Genomic DNA, 20,115 nt, shown 5'->3' with positions numbered 1-20,115 from the left:
TAGTATAATTGACCTCCCTAATGCTCAATATGCACCACTTATATCTGCTTCTATCTCCTGGAGGGATTCGTTCCCTCCTGGAGATGTTTGTGTTTGAACTACCTTCAATAATACCTGTTTCTTTTTTATTAGGAATCTTTAATTTGGTTTTGGAGTGGGGGTGGGGATGGGTGAGGTTTTTCTTTAGGGAGATTCTGGGGGACGTAGAGGTAGGCGAGTTTCATTGGGCCCTATGCTGAAGAGTTACAGTGTATCTTTTGTTTGGTTGCTTCTCCCTTGAGGTTGCATCCTTGGGAATCGATTTGTATTGACTGTTGGTTTGTTTATTTGATAATACTAATAAAATCCATCTCCATGTTAATGCTCGATATGCACCACTAACAACAAAGACAAGAAATAAATGACAATAACAGTTATGGGTTAAATGTAATAACTCGTCTCAGTAAAACTGTCCCCAGCCAACTCCCAATGAACAACACAAAAAAGAAAACCATGAACACATGTCCACGACCAAGTACAGCTTAGCAATCCTTAGTTTGAAGGAGAACACTGAAAGCCTGAAGACTTCTAGCCCTCGAGGATAGAGATTGGATAGATTGCGAGAAATCGTTCTTTCCCCCTAGGAGAGGAACTTGCTTTATTGCTTTGCCCCCTAGTCCTGGGAAAGAGTAAAGAAGCAAAGGGTTTTGGAGATCTTATGGGATTCCGACATGGAAGTTTGTATAGATTGGACATTTCAGTGTCGTCGTAGATAACAATCATCGTCTGAGTCATGAGGGAAGACTGCAAAATAACTGATAAGTTTGATTGATTCTTCCTTCCTTTCAATTTTGGGAATTTTTTTGTTTTGTTCTTAGTGACTATGACATTTTGAATTTTTTGTTCTTCAGTATTGACTTGTTTTTTTGACTGGGAATGTTTTCTTCCTGTTGGGAGTTTTTTTCAGATGGCAACATGCTATCTGGCCTTTTTCTGGCTTTGGCCAATGAGAATATTTGTGACTCCTTTGAGAGACTGGAATACCTGATCCTCATGGAGCTTTGAGGCCTGTTTATTAATATTTTTAAAATGTTGTTCATGGTCACTAACTGCAAACCATATTTTTGGTACTAGATAAATTTTATACATGCTGTGAATTGTAGTTTACTAATTCTTTTGATATAAACTGAACAGAATTCAGTGTTGCTTGTGGTGCTTCTGATGTTCCCATTGAACATGGGTAGAAGATGATACATTTTTAAATCTTAATAATTCTATTTCTTCCTTATAGAGATTGGCTCTTATGTATAGAATGCAAGTAGCCAACATTGACAAGTTTGAAGAGAAGCTGCGAGCAGCAGAAGACGAGTTGAAGATTGATGGGAAGGACCGGATCCCTGTCTCCTACAAACGCACTGGCTTCTTTGGAAAGTACGGTTTATGGAGCTCTGAACACTTAAAAAAATTCTATAGCCTGCTGGTTGGGGGTGAGCAACACAGGCCGTTAAAATTTCCAGTGCAGTTATATTGTGATGACAACATGCTATCAGGCAAGAGAACAGATAAACACCAAATGCCACAATATAAAGATAGATAGATAGATATAGGATTTCTATGCCACTGAATAGTATACATAGCTGATCAACACACAGATTGTCATTTCTGTCCAGGAACTTAGAAAGGCTGGCTACCAAAAGACTGACAGAACAAATGAGTCTTAAGTGTCTTTTTGAATTCAGATAAAGTAGGAAGATGCCATATGTGCAGGGGAAGATGGTTCCAGAGTTTGGGTCCTATATAATGAATACCAATAACTGAGATGAATTTCAGATAAAGGTGGCAAAGACAGAAGGTTGTTATCAGCAGACTGGAGAACCCAAAGAGGAGTATATGGAATAATAAGTTTACTGAGGTATAAAAGGATGTGTGAAATATGAGATTTGTAGACCAGGGTCAGAGTTTGAAAGTGATATGTGCAGAGAATGGAAACCAGTGTTAAAATTTTAGAGGAGTTAATGATTGAATTGTTGCGCTGAGTGAAGTAATTTAACTGCAGTGGATTGTACAAATTGCAGTCTTTTTAGTGTGGTTAAGTAGAAGTCTGGCTTATAATAAGTTGCAGTAGTCCAGATAAGAGATCACCAAGGCATGAACCAGGGGCCAGAGCAGTGTAGGTGATAACAGAAACTGAACAGACCTGATACGCTGTAAAGCAAAAAAGGAAGAGTGAATGACCGAGTTAATTAGTTTATTGTCAAAGATTACACCCAGAATTTTGATAGAACATAAGCACACCCACCAGACATAGCCCTGAGCACAGGGAAAACAAGAGGAGGAGAGGTGCCGATGCCAGAAATGACACTCGGTATACGTCATGGGGCTCATAATCGAAAGAGAAAAACGTCCAAGCGCCAATAATCAAACCGGGTTTTGGACGTATTTCTAAATGACTTAGGCCCTCATAGTGCCACTCAACGTCCAAAGCTAAACGGGCCATTTCAGGAGTCGTGTTGAGGGCGAGACGTGGGCCAGCTTAGACTTAGTCGTACAGCATGTATAACCAAAAGTGATACAGCCCACGATCGACGGAACTTGGACGTTGTGACTTAGACCAGTGTTCTTCAACCTTTTTACACCTGTGGACCGGCGGAAATAAAATAATGATTTCGTGGACCGGCAAACTAATAAGACTGAAATTTTTAAAAACCCCATTGCCGCCCCATCCCCGCGAGCTTGGTCCCGTTAACCATCTGATCCCATCCGCACAAGCCTCGAATAGTTATGATTTTATATTGAACATATTTTATTAAAGTATAAAAAGAAACAATATTCTGTACAATTGTCATTTTATAAATATAAATAATACAGGGCAAGGATCAACAAAACCCCCATCTCCCCTCCCCTTCACATATATCCCCTCTACTATCAACAAAACTGAATAAGCCAAATTATTACAGAATGCTACACAAATATCATGCTAACAGAATACCATAGTCACACATGGCAGGAATGGTGTTAGGGGAGTGGAACTAGGGCAACTGCCTCCTGGTCAGAGAGAGCCCTAAGCCAGCTGGAAGCTAAAGACACACTGCCTGGGCTTTGCACTCCCCAGTTATGTCTAACATCAGCTCTAGCAAGATACATATTTTAAATCTGATATATTCTAATCACAAGATAGAAATAAAATTATTTTTTTCTACCTTTTGTCGTCTCTGGTTTCTGCTTTCAACTTCTTTTCATTCTCTTCCATCCACTGTCTGCCCTCTACCCCTCCCCCTTCCATATGGTATCTGCGTTCTTTCTATGCCCCTCTCTCCTACACCAGATCTAGCATCTTTGTCCCTCTTTCCTTATTTTTCATCTGATCCCCCTTCCCAGCATAAATCTCTTTCTACTTTGTCATTCCTCTGTCTCTCCCCTTTCCCTCATCTGATCTCTCCATTCCATTCTGACTCCTTCCCCTCCTCTAATCTCCCTGCCAGCTGTTTCTTTCCAGTGTTCCTCCTCCCCTGTCCAGCAGTACCTTCTCCCTTTCCTCCTCCTCCTCTTATCCAATAGTAACTCTCGTCTTTCCCTTTCCCTTCTCCCCTGTCAGCAGTAGCCCCTTCCCCTCCCTTGCCCCTTCTCCCTTCCTTCCTTCCCTCTCCAGCAAATGTTTCCTCTATGTAGGCTAGCAGCAGCTCTGTGTGCTTTTAACTTCGGCACACAACTGCCCCTAAGCAGTATTTTAGCCGCGGTTTCATGAGGCAGCCTCATGAAACCGCGGTTAAAATACTGCTTAGGGGCAGTTGTGTGCCGAAGTTAAAAGCACACAGAGCTGCCCCTGCTTGTCTGGGGGTGCGGAAACATACGCGGCAGGAGTAGGAGGTGGAAGGCAGGAGTGCCGGCATAGCGACGGCAACAGGAAGTTGCACGTCAGCTGACGCCGGCGGTTGAAGAACTGTGACTTAGACCATTTGAAACATGGTCTGAGTCACAAAAACCCACCTAAACTCACCAGATATGCACTGAAAACACATAAAACAGACCCCCCACACACTACCCCAGTGGTCACCCCCCCCCCATCCCTATAATAATTTTAATCACAACTTTAAAATTCAGCCTCCAGATCATCATCACCTGGCATAGAAAAGCCTAGTTGTCCAGCACAGAGGCAGCTTAAGTCGTCTTGTGGCTGGGTTAGGGTCCCATAGAGAGGAGAACCCATACCCATGAGCCCCTGTAATCACTGCATTGATACTTAAACATGTGCACTGCCCTATACACCCCCAAAACCCTTTTTTACTGGCATATAAGTGGCTCCTGCAGCCATAGGGGCTATTGGGGTGGTAGATAAGTGGGTCTAGGGGATTCTGGAGGTGGTTTGGGGGGCTCACCATCACCTATAAGGGAGCTGTAGTGAGGAGAAGCCATGGCACTCTATTTGTGCAGTTCACAGCAGTGCCCTGTAAGGTACCCCACTATTTAGGTGCCCTGTCTGGGTGTTCTGTCCATCACTTTGCAGGCCCCTCCCACGTCCAACAGGGCTTGTTCTAGACGTTTGAACTTGGACGGACAGTTGGACGAAAATGTGCTTAAAAGATCGACGTTTTAGCGGCTTGGACGATCAGATCTTCAGGACGTATAATTGGACGATTTTCGAAAGTCAAAAGACGTTGGACGTCTCTTTCGAAAATGGGACTTAGGCTCTTTTTGACTTTGGACGACTTGCGAAATGGACGTAAACGGACTTAGATGTCCCTTTTGATTATGCCCCTCCACGTGTTCAATCCTGGCAGCACACTTGGAATCTTGCATACCGCAGCACACAGTTTGCAATTCACTGCACTAAAAGAAAGCAAATTAGCAGGTAAGACCTAATCTACCCATTGGTTAACTGGACTGTAGAGACCCTTAGAGTGATACTTTATACCAGTCATTCGCAGTCTCCACCTGCAGGTAAGAGAGTGTAAATTCACATGTCTGGAGGGTCTCAGAAAGAAAATTAGCAGGTAAGCCCTACTTTCTTCAGACTTTTTCCTTCATGAGATTACTACCACTACTAGTATTTATTATTTCTATAGTGCTGAAAAGGTGTACGCAGCACTGTACATTTTGACATACAATAGACAGTCCCTGCTCAGAAGAGCTTGCAATCTAATTTAGACAGGACATTACAGGGTTGGGGAGATTATGGTAGAGGAAATGATACAGTGGGTATCCAGTTGTTGAGATGTTGAGTGAAGACAAACACATCTGTGAGGGCAGAGACTCACTGTTCTAGATGATCCATATACTTTTTAAAATGTGGTAGGCTGAGGATTTTACAGTGATTTTTGGTTGCACAGTATATGGTGACCTCTTTGCTTTTGTTTTGATTTGTAGTGCCCTTTACGCCCTGGGAATGGCAGCTGTGGGAGTAGCTATTCTGTGGTACATCTTCCGTCTGGCTGGAATGGCAGGAAGAGAAGGTGGCTTTAGCGCCTTTGTAAGTTGCGTCAGATTTGTTTCCTCTTTCCCTGGTGTGCAGTAACAGAGCTGCTGAGCTGGATAATCTGCAGCTAATCTTCCTTTCCAAATCTCTGAGTAAAGAAAATATACAGAATCATAAACGAGAATAAACAAGTTTCAAGTTTATTTATGGCTTGATATACCAACCATTCAATATAATTAGGGAGATAACCAATGTAACTCTGTGATGAATAACTCAAATCTTATTTACTTAATCACAGCTCTTAAATTAACTAATACTAGTATACATAATAAGTTTCATAAAAATTAGTGAAGTGCTCAGACCATATAACCAATGATTCAGTGTTGACACCAAACTGTGGTTAATAAAGGGACCATCATTGCCTTCACTGTCCCTCACCCAACCATTGAATCTTCTTAATAGTAATAATTAAATGAATCCTAAGTCTTATCTGAAATGGCTGGGAAGATGGATATTCAGTAACCAGAGCTGTATTAAAGTGTAGTGCTCTAGTGTGCTAAAACTTGCATGAAATATCAACTGTATCGCCATATTATAATCCCTGAACCCCCGACTCGAGTTTCGGCTCTTCATCAGGAGGGGACACTGTTAAAACAATCAAATATATGAAAAACGAAATAAATCATATAACTGAATCCTCTATCTTGTGACCTTTCTTATCTTATTCTAATTGTCTACTTAATCTCTTATAACATATCTATAATCCTCAATCTTTAACCTGTTATTGGCATTCTATGTCCAGAAGGCAGCGGAAATATGGCGATATAATGTCTCTAAGACCAGTCTTTGGTTTTTTATTCATAAATCCAGATATCAGTTTATACCACTGTGCGGCCTGGTGTCCCAAGAAACCTGCCTGAAAGCATAAGAATTCCAGACTATACTGATTGCTAAGATTTTTCCATTCAGGGAACCCCTCCTGAATAGCCTGCTTCAGCTGCAACCATTTAAAACTTTGTGATTTATTTAAACCATATTTATGTTGCAACTGTGACAAATCAAGCAGTTTACCATTTGAAATAACATCACCTAAGGTCCGTATACCTGCAAGAATCCAATGCTTCCATACGATTTTAAATCCGCCAATTTGAATCTTGGAGTTTAGCCAAATAGATTGATTTGTTGATTTGTGTATTGGGTTAGGTGTTAAATTACTTACATAACGTAATGTTTTCCATGTATCCATCAATATTCTGTTCTCTTTTTATATTCTAGGCATTTTTACACTGAGAACATGAGATAAATGTAAAGGAAACATGAGTCGCCATTCCAAATACAACCAATCTGGGGTATTTTCCATGAGCTCTGGGAGGACCCAATACATACCCTGACGTAAAATATAGGCTTTATGATACCAATAAAAGTTTGGAAAATTTACCCCACCCTCCGCAATTGGTTTTTGTAAAGATACTAAAGCAATTCTAGGCATTTTACCCAGCCAAACAAATTTTGTAAGACTACCATTAGCTTTTTATAAAAGGACCCTCATTCTCATTTGATAACAAACCACAGGCAACGGTAAAATCGTCCAACCCAGGCGACCTACCAAGCTTCATAGAACACAGCGCTCCACGAGCCTCAACCAACGTAAGAGGGCGGTCTAACCGTTCTACATCTGCCTGTGCAATCTGGGGCAACTCTGCAGAAGCTAGATAAGCGTCCTGGTCCTGTGAGGGCCCTGGTGCCTCCGGAGTGTAGAGTTGGGAATAATATTCCACAAAACGGGCGCGAATAGCATCTTCAGTCTGCAACAATTCCCCAGAGGCCGCCCGAAGCGCAAGAATCTGATTACGTGTCTGTCGCACCTTAAGACGATGGGCAACCAATCGACTAGCTTTGTTAGAAAACTCAAAATATCTCTGTTGGAGAAGCTGTAAGTTATGGTGTAATCTGTCCAAGTCTAAAGCCTGGAGATCCCGACGTACCTGAAATAATCTCTCCCGCAGCTCCGCATCCCAGGGACGACGCTTATGCATACACTCCAACCTACCAATCACACCCAACAGGGCCGCCGCATCCTCCCGTCGTTTACGCTGCCGGGCCGACGACAGGGCAATCAATCTGCCCCTAAGGGTAGCCTTCAACCCCTCCCAGACCGCCTCTAACGAGGCTCCACACTCCACATTCACACCCAAATATTCTTGTATCCACCCTTCAATCTGTGCTCCCACCTCCGGATCATCTAGCAGACTATCATTGAAACGCCAGAATTTCTGTCCCGAGCCTCCACCCACCCCCTGGATCCGCAACCACACCGGGGCATGGTCCGACCACGTGAGGGATTCAATCCCCGCAGACTCCACCCTCCGAAGTAATCCCCGCTCCACATAAACATAATCAATTCTAGAATATGAGGAATGTACTCCCGAAAAATAAGTATAGTCCTTAACCGAAGGGTGTAGCCACCTCCAGCAGTCCACCACATTCAGAGTAGCCAATGCCTCACGCAACAGTTTACGATCCCTTTTTCCATATTGATTCGCCCTCCCTGAGTTATCCAAATGAGGGGTCACTGTAAGATTAAAATCCCCACCAAAAACCAGGGCTCCCCCCTTAAATTTGAGGATACGAGGGACCAACTCACGGAAGAAGGTCCCCTGACCCTCATTAGGGGCATATACATTTACCAGGGAATACAAGACCCCCTCAATCAGAGCATCCAACATGATGTATCTGCCCTGAGGATCCCGCACCACCCTACGTACCTCACAATGAATCCCCTTACGAATAAGGATTCCCACCCCACCCCTCTTAGAAGTGCCCACCCGGGAAGCCCAAAAGGCCTGCGGGAACCTATGATCCCCGACCAAGGATTCATGGGACTGGAGTAGATGTGTTTCCTGGACAAAACAGACATCAGCTCTCAAACGGAGCAATTCCCTATAGAAAGCCCTTCTCTTATTGGGGGAATTGAGACCCCTAATATTATAGGAGACCAATCTAAACGCCCCCATATTCCAGATTAAACAAGAACCACACAGGCCCAACCCTAGCAAACATGTCCACACGTCCCCCCCTCTTCCCCCCATCCCTCCCCTCCACCCCACCTCCCCCAAAGTGAGAGTCCTCAGATCTCCCACCAGCATACAAAGAAGTGAACCATCCCCATGGCCTCTTACACACATCCCACAATCAAACATCAACTATCAAGTACAGTGCGTACAACAATCCCCCTTACCCCACCCACCAACCTCCCAAACTCCCACACCACAGGTCACAATCTCCCCTCCCCCATGCTTCAATACCCCCCATAGAACACCAACACAAAACTTTCAACTTCCCCCTCCCACCACATCCCAAACCTGACAGTGTGTTACCCCCACAAAACACCCTCCCAAGAAGCAAAATCCAACAATCCATTCCCAGGGAGGGGAGTCCAAAGACCCCCCACCGAGACATAAAAATGACAGTGGAAATAGGGAAGAAACAAGTACAGTCAATCAGCTCTCAGGGGGGAGCACTTGAAGAAGAAGCAGTGGCCTGAAGAGGGGGTCCGCCCCCTCGGCCACCCCTCCCGCTCCGGGATCTGTTCTCCACTCGTTGCCAGCGGGAGGAGGCAGGGCGCCCCACTTGGTTAGGCATCACACCCCCCGCCGGAGCAGCCTCCTCAGGAATCTCAATTCCCGCTTGTTGCAACAGCCCACGGGCCTCTCGAACAGTGGTAACTCTTGTGTGGACTCCATTGATGGTAATAACTCCAAAAGGGTAAGTCCAGCAATAGCGTATATTGCTGCGCTGCAAAGCCTTAGTCACTTCTTTGAACACCCGACGTTTCTGGAGCGTGCCAGCAGCTAGATCCTGATAAAACTCCAGCCGGTGACCCTCCCAGGTGACCGTGCCCATCTCCCGGGCTCTGCGGAAGATCCGCTCTTTAATAACAAAGCTCTGGAGGCACAACACTATATCTTTAGGTTGATCCAGTGTCCGGGGTCCCAGAGCACGATGAGCCCGTTCCAATCCCGGCTCCAGTGTATCATCCTGCAGGAGCCACCTGATCAGCTTGATTGTAGTAGCACGGACATCTTTAAACTCAGGCAGGTCCGGTAGGCCCCGCACCCTCAAATTATTACGCCGGGTGCGATTCTCCAGGTCCTCGACCTTATCCAGAAGAAGTTGGAAATCCGCAGACACCGTCTCCAGTGATCTCTGCATTCCAGTTACACTATCCTCACAACTATCCAAGCGCATCTCCACCACCTCGACCCTCGTGCCCACCTCCACCAGGTCAGTGCGTAGCTCCTGCACCGCCCCCCGTACCTGCACAGCCACCGCAGAGATATCAGATTTTACCTCTGCAATCCAGCGCTGCATATCCGCTTTAGTGAGCGGGTCCAGCGATGCGCTCTCCGGCACCGGGTCCACAACCATGTCCACCACAGCCGCTGGGGCTCCGCTCGATTTCGCCGCCTCCCCACTGCTCGGCTCGGGGCCCATACTGCCACGTGCAGCCCGGCTCAGCGCTTGTTCCAGCGTGCGCTGGCCGGGTTTGTCGCCAGGCAACTTTTTCCACGTTGCCATAGTGTGCACCGTAGCTTCACCCCCGGGGACAAAAAATTTGCGCCGTTTACACACCGAAATGATAGTTATTTCGCAGGCCCGAACGGAGCTCTCAGTTCAAGCTCCCATCTGCGGCGATGACGTCACTTCCTTCCCGATAAATTATTATTAATATACAATCTTGCAGAAGGGGAGCTATACAACGTCTGAATCATTTGTATAAATCCTGAACCTATACCAAACCAATCTAATGCTTGATACATGAAAGTCCATTCAACCCGATCAAAGGCTTTCTCCGCATCCAAAGAGACAGAGAAAGCCGGATCTTTTATGGCTTTTGTTAAATTTAACATATGAAAAGCCAATCTGGTATTATTAGAGAAATGTCTTTTAGCAACAAATCCCGTTTGGTGCATATCAATAATAAAAGGGAGAGCCTTAGCCAAGCGTAAAGCCAAAGTCTTAGCTAAAAGTTTTCCATCAACATTGATAAGCAAGATAGGCCTGTAGTTTGAAACCAAAGTGAAATCCTTGTTTGGCTTTGGCAAAACAATTGTTAATGATTCTGCCATAGTACATGTAATACAACCCTTAGTAAGTTGGGACTGATATAAATTTAATAAATGAGGCAATAGGGTAATTTGAAATGATTTATAAAACTCTACTATGTATACTATTATTAGTTAATTTAAGAGCTGTGATTAAGTAAATAAGATTTGATATACCAGCCATTACATGTATCTGGATGGTTTACAATATTAAAAATTAGAAAAATCTAATAAAATGTAATTGAAGTAAAATAAGAGGAGGGTAAAACTAAAACTATGACAAATTAAGACTTATTAGAAGCGAAAGGTACTAAGGGATAGGGAAGTTTTAATTACAATATGTAAATAAAAAGGAAGGATAGAGGAATAGGGAATAACGAGAGGAAGACAGGGATGGCGCACACAGTTTCAGAAAACAAAAGCCATCTCAGTTTTAAAATGAGGATCTTGTCAAACATAGTTTTATCAATACTAAGATGTGAATAAACGTGGATAAAGGTGAGCCAGAGCCGGCTGATGTAGTGTAGCTCGACGTTCAGAAAGCTTTTGACAAAGTTCCTCATGAGAGGCTCCTGAGAAAATTAAAGAGTTATAGGGTAGGAGGCAATGTTCAGTTGTGGATTAGGAACTGGTTATAGAAAACCGAGGGGAGGGTTAAATGGCCATTTTTCTCAACGGAGGAGGGTAAATAGTGGAGTGCTGCAGGGTTCTGTACTGGGACTGGTGCTATTTAACTTATTTATAAATGATCTGGAAATTAGAATGACGAGTGAGGTGATTAAATTTACAGAAGCCACTAGACAGGTCAAAGTTGTGAAATGCATGCAGATTGTGAAAAATTGCAGACAGACATTAGGAAATTGGAAGACTGGACGTCCAAGTGGCAGATGAAATTTAATGTGGACAAATGCAAAGTAATGCATTTTGGGAAGAATAATCCAAACTATAGTTACCAGGTGCTAGGGTTCACCTTGGGCATTAGTGCCTAAGAAAAGGATCTGGGTGTCATCATAGACAATATGATGAAACCTTCCGCCCAATGTGCGGCTGCGGCCAAAAAAGCAAATAGGATGCTAGGAATTATTAAAAAAGGGATGGTTGGTGTGACCTCACCTTGAGTATTTCGTTCAATTCTAATCGCCTTATCTCAAAAAATATAGTGGAACTAGAAAAGGTTCAAAGAGCAACCAAGATGATAAAAGAGATGGAACTCCTCCCGTATGAGGAAAAACTAAAAAGGTTAGGGCTCTTCAGCTTGGAAAAGAGACGGATGAGGGGAGATTTGATTGAAGTCTATAAAATCATAAGAATTGCTGCTGCTGGGTCAGACCAGTGGTCCATCATGCCCAGCAGTCCGCTCACGCGGCGGCTCTCTGGTCTAAGACCAGCGTCATAGCCGAGACTAGCCCTATCAGCGTGTGTCCTTGTTCAGCAGGAACTTGTCTAACTTTGTCTTGAATCCCTGGAGGGTGTTTTCCCCTATAACAGCCTCCGAAAGAGCGTTCCAGTTTTCTACCACTCTGGGTGAAGAACTTCCGTTTGTACGGAATCTATTCCTTTTTAACTTTAGAGAATGCCCTCTCGTTCTCCCTACCTTGGAGAGGGTGAACAACCTGTCTTTATCTACTAAGTCTATTCCCTTCAGTACCTTGAATGTTTCGATCATGTCCCCTCTCAGTCTCCTCTGTTTGAGGGAGAAGAGGTTCCACTGTATATATATTTTTAATAAACTTTTATAGTTTTATGCTTTTACTTTCCTTTGTCACCCTTGTACTGCGCTTACACGACTATTTTGTTTTGGACCATTTTTACTCCTTTGCTGTTTTTTGAACTCAGGTCAATGCCATAGATGTTGACTTTATTTATGTTTCTTCCTTGAAGGAGCATCTCCATAGCCCCTTGTTCATTGTTCCCACAGAACCAGTTGAAGATGGCTCGTTTCACAGTTGTCGATGGGAAATCTGGTAAAGGGATCAGCTTCAAGGATGTGGCTGGGATGTATGAAGCTAAAATGGAGGTCAAGGAATTTGTGGATTATCTGAAGGTAAAAGCACAAATGTGGTGAATATTAATAGAGAAGCACTGTGTGAGTTGTGTAAGCCATTGTAGGCTCGCTCTGAGTTGGGATAACAGATTCAGCATCAGGAATGTATTTTCAACCTCTGCCTGTGCCAGAATTTGTGGCGGCTTGTACGAGAGTGAAGGGGACATTGCTGTGGTCTTAGTGTCCCCCATGTAGTGTTTCACAGATCTTTGGCTGAAGTTGGAATCGGAATGACCATTAGAAGACCAAGTTGACCCAAATGAATAGACTGTTACCAAAATCTAAAACTATGCTTACAGCTCCCTATTGCACTCTGGGGGGAAAAAAGGCAGCAGCACCACATCAAAAAGAGAGGCAGGGCCAGCTTAACACTATCCCCCTCTTTTACAAAACCGCAAAAACGTTTTTTAGTGCAGAGCATTCAGCACGCCAGCCTGCGCTAAAAACCGCTATCACGGTTAGACACTAGGCAAACATATATTTGTGAGCCCCTCTCATCCTCCCTCTTAGTGGTAGAGGGGAAAAGTATTGAATCTAGTTGTGGGTCCAGAGGTGATAAAGACAGGTTGTTCACCCTCTCCAAGGTAGAGAGAACGAGAGGGCACTCTCTAAAGTTAAAAGGGGATAGATTCCATACAAACGTAAGGAAGTTCTTCTTCACCCAGAGAGTGGTGGAAATCTGAAATGCTCTTCCGGAGGCTGTTATTAGGGAATACACCCTCCAGGGATTCAAGACAACGTTAGACAAGTTCCTGCTAAACCGGAACGTACATAGGTAGGGCTAGTCTTAGTTAGGGCACTGGTCTTTGACCTAGGAGTTGCCACGTGAGCGGACTGCTGGACTCGATGGACCACTGGTCTGACCCAGCAGCAGCAATTCTTATGTTCTTAATAGTTTGTTTGGGAGTGAGCATGGGGACTAGGCTTTAAATGAAGTGACTTGATAGAGCTGCTAAGTTAACCAATTACAGGAGGAAGATTTTAGGCCAGTCCTGGATGTTTGACATCTTCATCATGATGCATTATGTGACCTGTAGTTCTGATTTCAGTGGGTAGAATCAGGGACCACAAGTAGTTCACTGAATTAGGATGCAAGTTCAACCTCCAGACTAGCCAAAGTGTTTCCCTCCTGAAACTGGATAACTTGGCAGCTTTGTAGTAATAGGCCTCTAGTTCAAACCAGAAATGCCAAAAGTAGACTGAAATGTTCTAAGGGAAGCTCTGTTTATATGTGACTTCCCACCAGAGCCACAGAAATGTACACAAATGCAGAAACATCCCCTCCCCGCTTTTATCAGGTACACACATGTACAGTCTGTCGCTTTCCAGAAAGGACCATGCCCTACTGGTGCTGTACTGCTTCTATAAGTCGGTGCCCTCCATCCACAACTAAGTCTGTCCATCATGTCCAGTTCTTGTATTTGCTGCCAGTTTTTTCTCAGCTTGCAATAGTCTTCTCACATTCCCCCCACCCTATTCTTGTTACATTTTTAGTCTTTCTCAATAGCCCTACTCATCCCTCCAAGATATTCAGTTGCTCTACTGCTGTCCTCCAAGGCCCTGTGTAGAGCTCGGTTCTCCCCACAGCACCTGTACCTCAGTTCCTACTTCCTGTGATTAGAGCAGCCTTTACATTACTTGGATTATACCAGTCTCTGCACTGCAAGGTTGAGAGCTAAACTGAAAAAATATCCAGATACTTTAGCTTTCATTCTGGCTTTGAGACAGTAAAGAGAGAAATTTTATAGTATCCTAAAAAAAAAAAAAAAAGTCCAGACAATTATGTTAAGAAGCCTAAGAAGCCTAGGATTGGCATCTAACAGGGTCCCCCTAAATTCTTGGGCCCCTTAACATGGTCCTGGAAATAATATTCCTTCTTAATCCTTGTTCCTTCCTATTTCAGTGAAGAGAAGTTAGCTTCTATAGCCCTATGTAAATACCCATATGTCTCGTTCTTTTCTGCTTCCAGAGCCCAGAACGCTATCTCCAGCTTGGTGCCAGAGTCCCTAAAGGAGCACTGTTACTGGGACCGCCAGGCTGTGGAAAGACTTTGTTAGCCAAGGCAGTGGCTACAGAAGCTCAGGTTCCATTCCTGGCCATGGCTGGCTCCGAATTTGTGGAGGTGATAGGAGGTATGTAGTAGAGAATGACATGGTGCCGGTTACCCGCGGCTAGCCGCGTTTAGCCGCAGGTAACCTGCCAAAACGGTGACCAAAAAAAATGGTCACCGCAAATTCGAGGACAAGGCCATTCACCGCCCCGTGGAGCGGTGAATGGTAGCACCGGGCGGTGAACAATCTTGAACGCGCGGTGACCGAGCGTTCGAACCGGCAGCCCACTCTCTCCCACTGGCCATCCATATATCTTCCTCCCTCCTTTTCCCTTACCTTTTCTTCTTAAAATGGCGATTTCTATAAGGCTACGAGCTGTATTACAGCCGGAGCCTTGAAGTCGCGTTGCGTTGCCTGCTGGTAAAAGTCTCCTCTGACGCAACTTCCTGTTTCTGGTTGCATCGGAGGAGACTTCTAGCAGGCAACCCGATGCGGCTTCAAGGCTCCGGCTGTAATACAGCTCGTAGCCTTATAGAAATCGCCAGTTTCAAGAAGAAAAGGTAAGGGAAAAGGAGGGAGGGAGGGAAATGCACGGCTTGCCAGCGGGAGGGAACTGCTGGACCGCATGAAGGGTGCTTGGGGTTGGGGGATGGAGAGGAGAAAACGCTGAAGACGGGGATGGTGCTGGGGCGGGTGAAAGAGACAGCGGGGTGGTGAAGGGGACGGGGCGGTGCAGAGGATGGTGGTCCAGGGACGGGGCAGTGACGGGGACAGAATTTTTCCCCGTGTCATTCTCTAGTATGTAGGATACTACATCCTCTCTTTCCTTACTCCATCAGTCTTCTACTGCATTTTGTGTGTCATTGGGATTACAGGGTGTCCCAGTTTACCTTGGAATTAAGATTCAGTGCTATTCTTTTCCAGGCCTCGGAGCTGCACGGGTACGTAGCCTTTTCAAAGAAGCCCGAACCAGGGCCCCCTGTATTGTCTACATTGATGAGATTGATGCTGTGGGCAAGAAACGGTCTACAAATATGTCCGGCTTCTCTAATACTGAGGAGGAGCAGACACTGAATCAGCTGCTGGTGGAAATGGATGGTGAATACATACAGTGATAGCTGCCTTCTGTTGCTCTTGCTTTCTGCCTCTGCCTCTGCTCATAGAGCCAGGGGGGAGATGCTGAGGCCAAGGACATGGTAACATTTCTCTATCTCTTCCCTTGATATGAAGAGAGGAGGTTTCAGTCATTCTATCATGACTTCAGTTTCTGTGATCATAATGTTGTCCCTGTGATCCTTGCAGGGATGGGGACTACGGACCATGTCATTGTACTGGCCTCCACCAACCGTGCTGATATCTTGGATAATGCACTAATGAGACCAGGAAGGCTTGACAGACACATCTTTATTGATCTCCCCACTCTGCAGGTAGGAGCACAATATATGAACAGAATAGATGGTAGAAATAGAGCCTGCACAACCTCAGCACCCTGGGCAAGTCATTTAATCCCTTCATTGCCCCAGGTACATTAGGTGATTATGAGCCCGCCGGGACAGACAGAAAAATGCTTGAGTACCTGAATAAATTCATGTAAACCGTTCTGAGCTCCTTTGGGAGAGCGGTATAGAAAATTGAATGAATAATTAAATAGATAACATGCATAAGAATAGCCTTACTGGGTCATACCAATGGATAAGATGTACAAGTGGTTAAATCTATGTTATTGTGTTGCAATTTTTGTACACTTGATGAAAGTTTTAAAATGAATAAAGAATTAAAAAAAAAAAAAAAGCCCAGTAGCCCGTTCTCATTGTGGCCAATCCAAGTCACTAGTACCTGGCCAAAACCCAAGTTGTAGCAATATTCCATGCTACTGATACAGGGCAGGCAGCTAGGATCAGCCCTTCGAAGATTCAAGTCACCAAGGTGGGTTGGACACAAGAAACCGCACTTAATCCAAATACTCCCTCTCCCACCTTATAGCTTAGAGAAGCTGTTGCTCAAACTGCTGGCTCCTTATCTGTTTGGTTTCTGGAACGTTGCAGCCTCTTGGTACTAAGCTGGCTTCTCCATGGCCTGAAGTATCATTGAGGCCATGGAAAAGCCTCAGCTTGTCCTTTCACCTCTCCCTTGTCTCGGCTCTTGAGGGAGTGAGTGGTAGGCTGTTTGCAATCCTTCAACCTCCCGATTCCTTCTACTCATAGAATATGGCCCATCTAGTCTGTCTCACCTTACTCCTAGTGCAACAACATAAGCCCCAGTGATGCCCAGCACATAAGGACTGTCCACCTATGCTAATTTAGTTAAAACGCTCTTTCATACAAGCTGAACGTTTAGCAGATTGTGTCATTATAATCAAGACAAATTTGTTTTCTCTCTCTGGTTCTCTACTGGAAGAATGGAAAGTGTTTCTGTAAAAGTTACAATATATTTGCAAATTGTTTTTCTAGAGATGTGCTCTGAGTTGTTCATAAGAATAGCCTTACTGGGTCAGACCAGTGGTCCATCAAGCCCAGTAGCCTTCTCTCACTGTGGACAATCCAGGTCCCTAGTACCTGACCAAAAACCAAGGAGTAGCAAAATTCCATCCAGAATCTCAAAGAATAGCAAGATTCCGGAATCCCAGAGAGTAACAAGATTCTAGGATCCCAAAGAGTAGCAACATTCCAGAATCTCAGAGTAGCAAGATTCCAGAACTCCAAATAGTAGCAACATTCTATGCAGAATCCCCAAAGAGTAGCAACATTCCATGCTACCGATCCAGGGCAAGCAGTGGCTTCCCCCCATGTTTTTCTCAAAAACAGACGATGAACTTTTCTTCCAGGAAATTGTCCAAACCTTTCTTAAAACCAGCAACGCTATCCGCTCTTACCATAACCTCTGGCAACACGTTCCAAAGCTTAACTATTCTGGAACACATTGCCAGAGGTTCTGGTAAGAGCATTTGCTTTCTGTGTGCAATCTTCAGTCTCTTCACTTGGCACTGATCTGTTTTCATATTATTGAGAGTTGTTCTTTAGAGTTCTGGGTAGACTGAGGACTTCAGGATCTAGTGCTCTGCAGTCAACAGAGAGGATGTGGTGTTGAATAGAGAATGACAAGGGGGGGGTGGTGGAATTTGTCCCCTTCCCTGTGAGCTCGGTCCCCTCCCCCACAAACCATCTGATCCCATCCATACAAGCCTCAAATAGTTTTGTACTGAACTTATTTTATTAAAGTATAAAAAGAAACAATATTCTATACAATTGTCATTTTATAAATCAAAGTTCTCTGGCTGCCGAACTAGAGGCAGAGATTTTCAGCTGGCAGGGCTTTGTTTATAAATGTTTATCAACACAACTAATATACTACTTTATCCTAAAGCAAAAAAAAGATAAATAAATATAATTTTTTTTCTACCTTTGTTGTCTGGTTTCTACTCCTCATTCAATTCCTTTCATCCACCGTCTGCCTTCTCTCTCCCTTCCATCTCTCCCTCCACACCTCCCCCTCCTATTGGTCTGACACCCATCTTCTTCCCTCCGCTCCCCCCATAGTCTGGCATCTCTCTCTTCTCCATTTCCTTTCAGCGTCTTCTCACCACTCTCTCTTTCCCAGTTCCCTTCAACGTCTTCTCCCCTCTCTCTCTTCCCCAGTTCCCTTCAGCGTCTTTCTCCTCTCTCTCTTCCCCAGTTCCCTTCAACGTCTTCTCCCCTCTCTCTCTTCCCCAGTTCCCTTCAGCGTCTTCTCCCCTCTCTCTCTTCCCCAGTTCCCTTCACCGTCTTTCTCCTCTCTCTCTTCCCCAGTTCCCTTCAACGTCTTCTCCCCTCTCTCTCTTCCCCAGTTCCCTTCAGCATCTTCTCACCACTCTCTCTTCCCCAGATCCCTTCAGTGTCCTCCTCTCCCCCCCTCCCCCTCCCCGCACACTTCGCACGGTCCAGCATCTCCCTCCCTCCCTTCCCCTTACCGTCGTAGCAATTTCTAATTTTGTTTCTACAAGCAGCTGGAGCCTTGAAGTTGCGTGTGGCTGCTGGAAAGTTCTCTGATGCAACCGAAAACAGGAAGTTGCATTAAAGGAGAATTTTCCGGCAGCCACATGCAACTTCAAGGCTCCCGGCTGCTTGTAGAAACAAAATTGAAATCACCATGAAGGTAAGGGGAAGGGAGGGAGATGCCCGAACAGATGGCAGCATCAATCGGTAGTAAGTCAGGGGGAGCTGCTGGACTGCACGCACTCCATCCCTTAACTGCGGAGATAAGCCCATTCACCACTCCATGGGGCGGTGAATGGCTTTCTCCCCGTACCCACGGCAACCTTTTTTTTTTTTTCCCACCATTTTGGCAGGTTACCCGCAGCTAGCCCCAGGTAACAGCCACTGTGTCATTCTCTAGTGTTGAAAACAATGAGCCCCTGTGAGCACTGGAAAGTCCCTTCCCGTGTTTCTCATTTCTGTTCTAGGAAAGAAGTGAGATCTATGAACAGCACTTGAAGAGCCTGAAACTGACACAGCCCAGTGGCGCTTATTCACAGCGAATGGCAGAGCTTACACCTGGATTTAGCGGTATGAGAAGCTGGTGTGAGGAGTTTTTGGTTTGTGGGTCAACTTCTTTCTTCCCGACTCCCTCAATGTCTGTCTGTTCTATAATATTCTTTCCCAGTACCCATTGCCAGTCAGGATTTCAGGATATCCACAATGAATATGCATGAACTTGATTTGCAAGCACTGCCTCCATTATATGCAAATCTTTCATGCATATTCATTGTGGATATTGTGAAAACCTGATTGGGAAAGGGCTCCTTCAGGGCCAACTTAGCAAACACTGCCCTGTAATATTTGGGTCTTGGGACTGTGCATCTGGTAGAGTTTTGCAATCATGAAACATTTCATTATTCTCACAGCTGAAATGCTCCTTATGCCTCATAATAGAGAACTGAGACGTTATGAAGCCATGATCAGGTCTTTTCTGGTTTCCCCTGTGGTTTTACATTTAGGTCAGAACAATTTACTTCTCTTGGGTGACCTTTTTTATTGTGCCTTCTGCTTTAATAGGAGTACAGTGGAATGCCGATTATCCAAACTCTAATTATCCAGATTGCTTTGGGGTGGGGGGGAAGTCTCAGTTTATATTTGAGTTTCTCCCAAAGTACTATTCCTATCACTCTTCCTCCCACTAGTGTTCCTTCTCCTGCCACTGCTACCGTCAGCCCAGCACCCCACCCCCTCCTCTCCCTGAACTGGAAAACTTTCTCCCACTGTCAGAACGCCCCCTGCAATGATTGGATGTTAATTTTTTTTCTTTTGTTTTTAATACAAAATATCTTCAGTTAGGCCTGAGGTCTTTCCTGTGGGTCTGGGAGGGGGTTGGCGGTACCTGTTCAGAGAGGGAGGGGGAATGCTGCCTTTTCTTGTTGGGGGAGTGCACTGAAGGTATTTTTTTATTAGAAACAAAAGAACAAAAATTAACATCCAATTATCTGGATATTTGATTATCCAGACTACCCTCTTCCAAGGATAGTCTGGATAATTGGCGTTCCTCTGAAGT

The 20,115-nt window shown here is 44.8% G+C and overlaps 1 protein-coding gene across 2 annotated transcripts in view; it reads left to right on the top strand.

The window, feature by feature from the left end:
• SPG7 (SPG7 matrix AAA peptidase subunit, paraplegin) overlaps window positions 1-20,115 on the top strand; it is a 120,155-nt gene that overhangs the window by 54,479 nt on the left and 45,561 nt on the right. Inside the window, exons 5-11 of one of the 2 annotated variants that reach the window (XM_033941295.1) lie at window positions 1,271-1,410; window positions 5,344-5,446; window positions 12,416-12,541; window positions 14,511-14,673; window positions 15,517-15,690; window positions 15,895-16,019; window positions 19,031-19,133. In XM_033941295.1, coding sequence (XP_033797186.1) covers window positions 1,271-1,410; window positions 5,344-5,446; window positions 12,416-12,541; window positions 14,511-14,673; window positions 15,517-15,690; window positions 15,895-16,019; window positions 19,031-19,133 — 934 coding nt within the window. The remainder of the gene's footprint in view (window positions 1-1,270; window positions 1,411-5,343; window positions 5,447-12,415; window positions 12,542-14,510; window positions 14,674-15,516; window positions 15,691-15,894; window positions 16,020-19,030; window positions 19,134-20,115) is intronic. The other variant, XM_033941296.1, reaches the window with a different exon arrangement.

Source organism: Geotrypetes seraphini, chromosome 4 (genome assembly GCF_902459505.1).
Source record: "Geotrypetes seraphini chromosome 4, aGeoSer1.1, whole genome shotgun sequence".
In the NCBI taxonomy this organism is placed as follows: Eukaryota; Metazoa; Chordata; class Amphibia; order Gymnophiona; family Dermophiidae; genus Geotrypetes; species Geotrypetes seraphini.
The sequence above is the reverse complement of the archived record's forward strand: the minus strand, read 5'-3'. Positions and strand labels throughout refer to the sequence as shown.